General features: G+C 41.8%; 1 protein-coding gene across 1 annotated transcript in view; it reads left to right on the forward strand.

Moving 5' to 3' along the window:
• Nucleotides 1–4,653, forward strand: part of N4BP3 (NEDD4 binding protein 3) — an 81,378-nt gene extending 76,725 nt beyond the window's left edge. The window contains exon 5 of the mRNA XM_089693855.1: nt 1,486–4,653. Within this exon, the coding sequence (XP_089549981.1) occupies nt 1,486–2,013 (528 nt within the window). The 3' untranslated portion in view covers nt 2,014–4,653. The remainder of the gene's footprint in view (nt 1–1,485) is intronic.
• The last annotated feature ends 5,671 nt before the right edge of the window (nt 4,654–10,324 follow it).

Consider the following 10,324-nt stretch of genomic DNA (forward strand, 5'->3'; position numbering starts at 1 on the left):
CTCTTCTCCATCTATACCTCCTCCCTTGGCAGCTTATTCACTCCCACGGCTTCAACTACCACCTCTATGCCGACGACACCCAAATTTACCTCTCCACCCCCCACCTCACCCCCTCATTCTCTGCCTGCATCTCCCACCTCCTAAACGACATATCAGACTGGATGTCGCTCCACTTCCTCAAACTTAACCTATCCAAAACCGAGCTCCTGGTCTTCCCCCCACCCCGTGCCCCCCCATCTTCTCCATCACTACTAACAACGCCACCATCTCTCCCACCCCACACGCCAAAGTCCTGGGTGTCACCCTGGACTCCCACCTCTCCTTCCTACCCCACATCCAACTGCTATCTAGATCTTGCAGGCTCCACCTCCGCAACATCTCCAAGATACGCACATTCCTCACCCCAGACACCACCAAACAACTCGTACACTCCCTCATCATCTCACGCCTGGACTATTGCAATTCCTCTCTCACTGGCCTACCCAAACGAGCGCTATCCCCAATCCAGTCGATCCTAAACTCAGCGGCTAGAATCCACCTCACCAACCGCTCCCCCCTCTGCCAATCCCTTCATTTGCTCCCGATTGCCCAACGCATCAAACCTACCCGTGCCCTCCGCTCCTCACAGGACCTCCTACTCTCTAGCTCCCTGGTCTCCTCCTCCCACGCTCGATTGCAGAACTTCTCCAGGACTTCCCCCATCCTCTGGAACTCCCTACCCCAATCCATCAGACTGTCGCCTACCCTCCTCACCTTCAGGCGCACCCTGAAAACCCTCCTCTTCAGGGAAGCCTACCCCAACCTCACCTAACACCCGACCTCACCTAACAACTAACCTCCTCCACTCCTCCCGCCACTCCATCCCCCACAGCCATCTCCTCCTGTGCCACCTTCCCCTCCCTCCTAGATTGTAAGCTTGAAAGAGCGGGGCCCTCGAACCCCTCGTGTATTGTATTGTTACTGTCTTGTCTCATGTTCTGTCCCCCCTGCTACTGTACAGCGCTGAGCATACCCATTGGCGCTATATAAATACTGTATAATAATAATAATGGGCCAAAATCACACCTGAGCAATGCAGGCGACTAGTTTATCCATATAGGAGGAGTCTTAAACAAAGACCAACAAAGGATTTTGTACGAAGTATTAAGTAAATTTCAGTTAGCGTGTTCAATACTTTTTCCCTTTGTCATTCCATGTTATTACCATAACTTAATTTCTGAATGTATTTGTTTTGCTTTCTTTGTATGTATGGATTGCATGGGTTATTACCGACATGTGGTGAAAATTTCATGTCAATAGCACTTTTAGAAATATATTTCCTGAGAAAAATGGTGACGTGTTCAATACTTATTTTGCCCGCTGTATATTTGTAAAACTTGTATATTTTAGTCCTGACCATAATGAAAAAATATGTACAACACAAGTACTATATACATTCTCTATAAAATATATCATTTTATTATTCAATATTTATTTATATTGCAGATTTCTCAGAAAGCTGGTGAGATCTCTCTACTGAAACGGCATCTTAAAGACTCACAAGCTGAAGTTACAGAGAAGATGGGGGAGGTCTTCCTGATGAAGACACAACTTCGGGAGGCAAAAGCATTAGCTAGAGAGAAAGAAAAAGAGGCAGCAGATATAAAAGCCCGTCTTCAGGCTTTTGAGGATGCCAAAGAAAAACTTTCTCCAGCTTCAGTAATGGACACCCATGGAAACCCAAAAGAAGGTTTGGAGACTGTGGACCTAGAAAGACTAAGGGCTGAGCTGATGTTGGAGAGACGGCAGAATGAGGCGCAGATCCTGAGTTTTGAGAATGAGAGAAAAATATGGAAAGAAGAAAAGGATAAAGTACTTAGGTATCAGAAAGAAATCCAGGCCAGCTACTTAGAAATGTTTTATCGTAATCAGGCTCTCGAGAAGCAGATCCAAGACCTGAGACACGTTCCAGTACAGTCTCCGAGTACTCCATCACTGTGGATGGATGCTATAGAATCATTTGAGACAACATGAAACAGAACATGCCTTGATATTACTGCTAAGCTAAAATCTGTACAGGGTGACAGAAATTTTTATTTATGTGCTGGGACAATGTGAGTAAGACTCCGTTATGCTCACAATCAGAACTGCTGCATTCAGTGGAAATAATGGTATGGCGCCCTGAAGTCAGACTATTGTTCAACACTTGATCATCTCAAGTAAAGGAGGCAATAGAAAACACAGTGATATTTCATAGAAGTTATGAGATCTTCTGTGGCATTATTCCTGTATGTATTGCATGGAGGAAGTTACTAACATTGATTATCCTTGGGAAGAACCCATTAATGACTTCATACAACAGTAAACACTGGATTCCAAGACTATATTGATTTATTGTCATGAGGGTATTTCCAAAATACCTCCATGAGAATGAGAACTGATGGTGTTCTTACAACTACGTGTAAAGGTCATGTGGCACATGACCTTTTGTCTGTGGCCACTTATCTTTTGTAGCTTATGGCACTATTGACAGTACTTTTACTTTTTATATGAGCTATGAAGACAAACCTATATTTTAAGAGCTTAAAGCACTGAAATGTTTAGGTGATGAAAAAGTAAGGACAATTTAATGAAGTCACAGCAAAGAAAAATCAAGTAAAGGTTCTCTGATGAGCTGGCCATAGAGAGTAAAAAAATGGTGGTTAGACTTTGGTTTGACCATTGATTGTTGCTACCTTGATTCAGCAGATAGATAACCAGTAATGTGCTTTAAAGCAAACATCCTGACTCCACCCTAATTTCATGGCAAGAAAATACAGCCTTGCCAGGCCAGAAAATACAGCCTTGCAGATATTTACATCTAGAATGGTTTGCAGAGATTAGACTTAAGAAGCCCTAAAGTGGACCTGAACTGTGGATGTGGTGCCAAAAAGGCAAGCAGAGAGCAAAGCACTAGTCAACAGTATTGTAAAAATATATGGGTTAGTGCTGCACCCATATACCTTTACATACACTGAGGGGAATTGGGTATATTATTCTTTGCTGCTAGCAGCTTCCTTTGTCCACAAAGCACTGACTTAGCATTTTTATTCAGTCAACAGTATTGCCTGTAGGTTCCTTGTACCTAATCTTTTTTCCTGTTACTGACTTACCGAGCCTTGCTCTGCACTTTCTCACCACCTTTCATGGAGATGGCCATGTTGGTAGAGAAGCAGGGCTTCCTTATGTCAGAGCTGCCTTCCTGATGGTGGGGTTATATTTAGGAAGCAACAGGAGGGGTGCAGAAAGCACATATCTACCAAATGATTTAACAACCAGGGAGATTCTTCAGGTCCTCAGGTACAGGTTCTGCTCTAAAAAGAACAGTGGACAACAAAGTAGTGTTATGATCAGTCAGAGGCAGCTGTGCCTTAGATGATCTCATGCAGCAGGTATACAGCTATGAGGTTCAAGCCACAGAAGTGCCTAGACACAGGAAGTACACTGCTTTTTTTAGGCAGAATTTAAGATGAAAGATTAATATGGGTACCATTTGGACACAAAACAGATTATAGCAAGTCACTCTTTGAGTTCAGCCCACTTTAACTCAAGGACAAGGGTCTTATTTTCATAGTGTGACTATTTTTTTCAAATTTCATTGGCTGAAAAAATTGTTACCTGAAAATGTTCTATTATTCCTAATACTGTATATTAGCTTTGTGAATTGAGCCTAATATCTGCTGAGATATTCTCATAGACACCTGAATAATTAAAGATTTTATCAATTTAAATAGGATTTGGTGACCAAAATCTAATGCTCATATATCCCCTAAGCCAGTCGTTCTCCACTGTCATCCTCACCCCCCTTCTTCCCCACCTGTACACATTTATCTTCCTATGTGTTATTTGACATGGAGCATCCACCTAAATATGCCTCTTGCAGTGCCACAGCACTCCCTCCCCCCCCCCCCCTTCTTTCGCATTTGAAAATCACTGCCCGGGAGTTTTTGGGCAAGAACATGGCTGATTTCACATTGCTTAGCTATGTGATTTGTGATCTTTGGAATAAAAAGCTTTATTAGTCTGACGTGACTAAGTCATTTCAACCTGTTTGACAAAGCTGGTCCTTTCTCTCTTTGGCTTTATTGGATTTAAAAACAGGTTATGCAAGAGTAACTGCATCATAAAACCTTCATGGTAAAGACTGGCCTGGAAGACTAATAATGATATCACAAAAATGTACATCCAGTCCAAAGTATTGTATGTTTAAAGTAGTACTTGACTCCAGAAATGTTACCTTCTGAAAGCTTAGTAAAAGGAGTAAAACAATTTTTTGTGTCATCTACTGTAACCTTTTTTTTCATACATTACATGGGACATTTGAAAATATCCTTGTATCTGAATTGTGCCAATCACAGGAAATTAATAAAGCTCTGATTAGCTAGCCAGAATCCAATCAATCTAATCTAGACCAGCCTTTGTGCTGCATGCGAGGACATTTGAAGGAAGGCAGAAATCTTGAACGAACACGTTGTGTGAAGTTTTCTGACCATAACTACTACAGTTTGGGCCTGTTGTAGTTTGTAGTAGTTTTACATGTTTGTGTTTTCCTTCTTGTTGTTTACTATGTTCAGACTTTAAATGTGAAGCAATTGTGTGAGATACAAAATAAATTGGATTTGTATTTCTAATTTATTAATGGCTATTTATTGTTTTATTTTGCATATCAAAAAGTACAGAAATGCTACCCTGTGAAAGTTATTGAAAAGTAAAAAGTAAAGACAATGGGTTACATATCAGTGGAGGGAGGAGGTTGAGGGTGACAAATTTTCAGCAAATTGCACTAAGATATTATGTTGTATAATATTACATTGCTCATTTCTTTTCCTTTTTTTCAAGCAGGCAGGAATGCAATGGCTTTTAATGTTACTTGTATTTATTTCAAAGGGCGGGTAATATGATTATCCACAAGCCTTATGCACATGGGCAGTACAGTGGTTAGCACTTCTTCCTGGCAGTACTAGGGTTGTTGGTTCATATCCCAACCATGGCAATACCTGCATGCAGTTTGCATGTTCTCTCTGTGCCTCTGTGGGTTTCCTCCCACACTCCAAAGACATGTTGGTAAGTAAATTGGCCTGGATATGCATATGAGTTAGGGGCCTTAGATTGTAAGATCCTTGAGGGCAGGGACTGTTGTGAATGAACGAATATAAATGTGTGTAAATTGTCAGCGCTATATAAATGTACATGCTGGTCCGTAAAGCGTAAAAACATTTTTTGGGTATCTGGGAGGCACATTTGTAGTCTGATGGACCAAAATCCACAGCACTTGTATGTGGCCAAACCACGTGTGTGCATAAGGCCCTATACATCAAGTAGAGTACCAGTATATCGTGTGTCACACACACTAAGGCTTTATATACTAAGTAGCACATACCTTCACTGCATTCAATAAGGTAAGTGAAAATTCACATTGCAAAGTCAACATGCTTTACTCCTATAGTAAATCAAACCCCTATGTTGAACTTTAACCACTTGCCCTCCAGAGGATTTACCCCCCTTCCTGACCAGGCCATTTTTTGTGATACGGTGCTGCGTTACTTTAACTGACAATTGTGCGGTCATGCAAACGCTGCACCCAAATGAAATTTACGTCCTTTTTTTCCCACAAATGGGGGCTTTCTTTTGGTGGTATTTGAGCGCCTCTGCGTTTTGATTTTTATTTTTTGCGCTATAAACAAAAAAAAGACCACCAATTTTGGAAAAAAAATATATTTTGTGACTTTTTGCTATTAAACATGTCCAAAAAAATGTTTTAAATCAAATTTTGGCATAAATTTAGGCCAAACTGTATTCTGCTACATATCTTTGCAAAAAAAATCCCAGTACATGTAAATTAATTGGTTTACGTGAAAGTTTACAAATGGCGGTATATATACTGGATTTTTTTTTTTCAAACTAGTAATGGCGGCGATCAGTGACTTATAGCGGGACTGCGGTGGGCATTCTGACATTGGGGGGGAACTGACATGGTGTCACTGACATCCCCAGTGACACCAATATAGTGATCAGTGCTAGTAAAAAGCACTGACACTGTACTAATGACACTGGGTAGGAAGGGGCTAAAATGTGGGGCAATCAATGGGTTAACAATGTGCTGTGTGTGTGCTTTACACTGTAAGCATACTGCTTTGTATGGCTCTGCTATGCACAACCATACAAAGCAGTGTGCAGGAGCTTACAGGGGAGAGATCTGTTTTTATACACAGGTCTCTCCCTCGTTGGTAATACTTGGCAATTGCCGGGTGCTGGTGGGGAATCACCGTCCGGGACCCAGTGATTGACAGCCGAGGCCACGAATGGTGGTGCGGGTAATGCGTGTGCGCCTCAAAACTGCAAAATCACATATATATACGTGATTTTGTGCACCGTGCCGCCCTGTAGCAGTATTTCTGCTATAGGACAGTGCATTAGTGGTTAAAGTTGTTCAGCAGCTATGCTTAAAGCGGAACTTTACTCACCTAGAATCCAGCGATGCACCAACCCCGGATCTCCCTGCTGGCCTCCGAGCCGCATGCGCAGAAGTTCCATTAGATTCGGCATTGTCAAATTTGTGCAGTGAGTTGCGTTTGTACAGGGGTGGACAGGTAGGTAAGATGCATTAATGCAGAAGAGGCAAAGCATGTCTCTTCTAAATTAGAAATCCTGCCTTTCCACCAATTTTTAAATCCCAGCCAAAAGTTCCACTTTAAGCATTCTTCACTATCTAATTCATGTGCTTGTTCTGGGTCAGTAACTGTGCTAGTACTGAAGCAACATCTACACTTTTTTTTCACATCTTTACACAGTGGTGTGCTTAAATGCAAGTCTGCCAAAATGAATGGCACCACAATGCGGTTCACATGTTAACACATAGGTGAATTTGGCTTGACTTCCTAGGCTCAAAGAAAGTAGTTTGATATTGAACATCAGCCAGGATAAGGAGGATGCAGAGTGCAACACTAGAGTGTGGCGAGGGTGAGTACTGCTCTTTTTCTTTACGGGGAACTATTTTTTTTGTGGTTCTTTGGCATTAGTCTTAAAATATATATAGTATACGTGTGTGTGTATAGATAGATAGATACAGTCAGGTCCATAAATATTGGGACATCGACACAATTCTAACATTTTTGGCTCTATACACCACCACAATGGATTTGAAATGAAGTGAACAAGATGTGCTTTAACTGCAGACTGTCAGCTTTAATTTGAGGGTATCTACATCCAAATCAGGTGAACGGTGTAGGAATTACAACAGTTTTCATATGTGCCTCCCACTTGTTAAGGGACCAAAAGTAATGGGACAGAATAATAATCATAAATCAAACTTTCACTTTTTAATACTTGGTTGCAAATCCTTTGCAGTCAATTACAGCCTGAAGTCTAGAACGCATGGACATCACCAGACGCTGGGTTTCATCCCTGGTGATGCTCTACCAGGCCTCTACTGCAACGGTCTTCAGTTACTGCTTGTTCTTGGGGCATTTTCCCTTCAGTTTTGTATTCAGCAAATGAAATGCATGCTCAATCGGATTCTGGTCAGGTGATTGACTTGGCCATTGCATAACATTCCACTTCTTTCCCTTAAAATACTCTTTTGTTGCTTTTGCAGTATGCTTTGGGTCATTGTACATCTGCACTGTGAAGCGGCGTCCAATGAGTTGTGAAGCATTTGGCTGAATATGAGCAGATAATATTGCCCGAAACACTTCAGAATTACTTCCTGCTGCTTTTGTCAGCAATCACATCATCAATAAATACAAGAGAACCAGTTCCATTGGCAGCCATACATGCCCACGCCATGACACTACCACCACCATGCTTCACTGATGAGGTGGTATGCTTAGGATCATGAGCAGTTCCTTTCCTTCTCCATACTCTTCTCTTCCCATCACTCTGGTACAAGTTGATCTTGGTCTCATCTGTCCATAGGATGTTGTTCCAGAACTGTGAAGGCTTTTTTAGATGGCGTTTGGCAAACTCTAATCTGGCCTTCCTGTTTTTGAGGCTCACCAATGGTTTACACCTTGTGGTGAACCCTCTGTATTCACTCTGGTGAAGTCTTCACTTGATTGTTGACTTTGACACACATACACCTACCTCCTGGAGAGTGTTCTTGATCTGGCCAAATGTTGAAGGGTATACAGAAGAAATGCAGCGCTCTAAAATTAATATTGGAAATAGTAGACACAGTCCAGTAAAACAACAGTGCTCCTTGTTTCCCAGTGTAAATGGTAGAATTTTGCACTAACCAGAACGCGCATGGGTAATGCGCATATATGTGTAAATCCTGAAGATCCTTTTCTCCACTTAAGGCTGGTCAGGTATATGGCTTGGAAGAATGGAGATCCTACGCCCTCATGTGGTGGGAAATAATCCAGCAGGTCAAAGCTATGACGATCCAGATGAGCCTCCACAGGAACTGGCACAGGAATCCCAAGGGCTACAAGGATGGAAAAGCTTGTCAGATGGACATGAGAAATCCTTAAGGAGAGAAGTTTTGTGGCTCAGACTATTCCTGAGTGTGTGAGTCCCAGCCAGAGACTCCTCGAAGGAGTCTCTGGCTGGGACTCACACACTCAGGAATAGTCTGAGCCACAAAACTTCTCTCCTTAAGGATTTCTCATGTCCATCTGACAAGCTTTTCCATCCTTGTAGCCCTTGGGATTCCTGTGCCAGTTCCTGTGGAGGCTCATCTGGATCGTCATAGCTTTGACCTGCTGGATTATTTCCCACCACATGAGGGCGTAGGATCTCCATTCTTCCAAGCCATATACCTGACCAGCCTTAAGTGGAGAAAAGGATCTTCAGGATTTACACATATATGCGCATTACCCATGCGCGTTCTGGTTAGTGCAAAATTCTACCATTTACACTGGGAAACAAGGAGCACTGTTGTTTTACTGGACTGTGTCTACTATTTCCAATATTAATTTTAGAGCGCTGCATTTCTTCTGTATATGTATTTTGGGACTTTTTATGTGTTTTCCTATATGTTCAGCTGCTTGCACTATTTATGAGCGCTTACTATTTATTACTATCATTCCCAAATGTTGAAGGGTGTTTTCTTCACCAGGGAAAGAATTCTTTGGTCATCCACCACAGTTGTTTTCCGTGGTCTTCCGGGTCTTTTGGTGTTGCTGAGCTCACCGGTTCCGGTGAGTTCCTTCTTTTTAAGAATGTTCCAAACAGTTGTTTTGGCCACGCCTAATGTTTTTGCTATCTCTCTGATGGGTTTGTTTTGTTTTTTCAGCCTAATGATGGCTTGCTTCACTGATAGTGACAGCTCTTTGGATCTCATCTTGAGAGTTGACAGCAACAGATTCCAAATGCAAATAGCACACTTGAAATGAACTCTGGACCTTTTATCTGCTCATTGTAATTGGGATAATGAGGGAATAACACACACCTGGCCATGGAACAGCTAAGAAGCCAATTGTCCTATTACTTTTGGTCCCTTAACAAGTGGGAGGCACATATGCAAACTGTTGTAATTCCTACACCGTTCACCTGATTTGGATGTAAATACCCTCACATTAAAGCTGACTGTCTGCAGTTAAAGCACATCTTGTTCGTTTCATTTCAAATCCATTGTGGCGGTGTATAGAGCCAAAAATGTTAAAATTGTGTCAATGTCCCAATATTTATGGACCTGACTGTAGATAGCTCCCCACTTGACATAATTAGGCGCCATGTACACGGGACACTTCTGAATGATGGAAACAGACTGCTGGAAAACGTAGGTCAAAAAACATCTGTTTAGCCATGTTTGCATAACACGTTTATGCGCATTTGCGTTTAGAAGCGTTTTTTTATTATGTTTTTAAAGATAAGCACAGGAGAACCTCCCAAATGCCCAGAATGCTCTGAAAAGTGGTAAATTATTAACTATTTCAGACTTTCAGAGAAATACAGAGAGTAGAAGCAGAGATAGCAGTATGTGTTGAGATTAGCTTAGGTGTGAGTTGCTCATTAACATTTCTTTTGTTTCCAAGGGTGAGAAAGGTGTCTGGTGGAGTGAGTCATTAAGGCCACCTGACAGGGGGTCTTCCTGAGGAATTTGAGGTGTGAATGGTCATTAACATATCTTTTGTTTCCAAGGGTGGGAGAGGTCTGAGGTGTGAATTGGTCATTACAATGTGTAGCTTGGTAGGAACATCCTGTGTTCAGTGTTTTATCCATTTGAGTTCCTTGAAAACGTTTTGCATGCATTTTTCAAGATGAAAAAGGGCTCTGGACAGCATCGGCAACTGGAAAAGTTAAGAAAAATTAAACCAGAAATGCTTAAAAACGCGATTTGCCCGTTTACAAGCATTTTGCATTT

The sequence above is a fragment of the Staurois parvus genome, unplaced genomic scaffold, assembly GCF_062004578.1.
Source record: "Staurois parvus isolate SC_StPar_1 unplaced genomic scaffold, SC_StPar_1.0 ptg000025l, whole genome shotgun sequence".
NCBI classification, from domain to species: Eukaryota; Metazoa; Chordata; class Amphibia; order Anura; family Ranidae; genus Staurois; species Staurois parvus.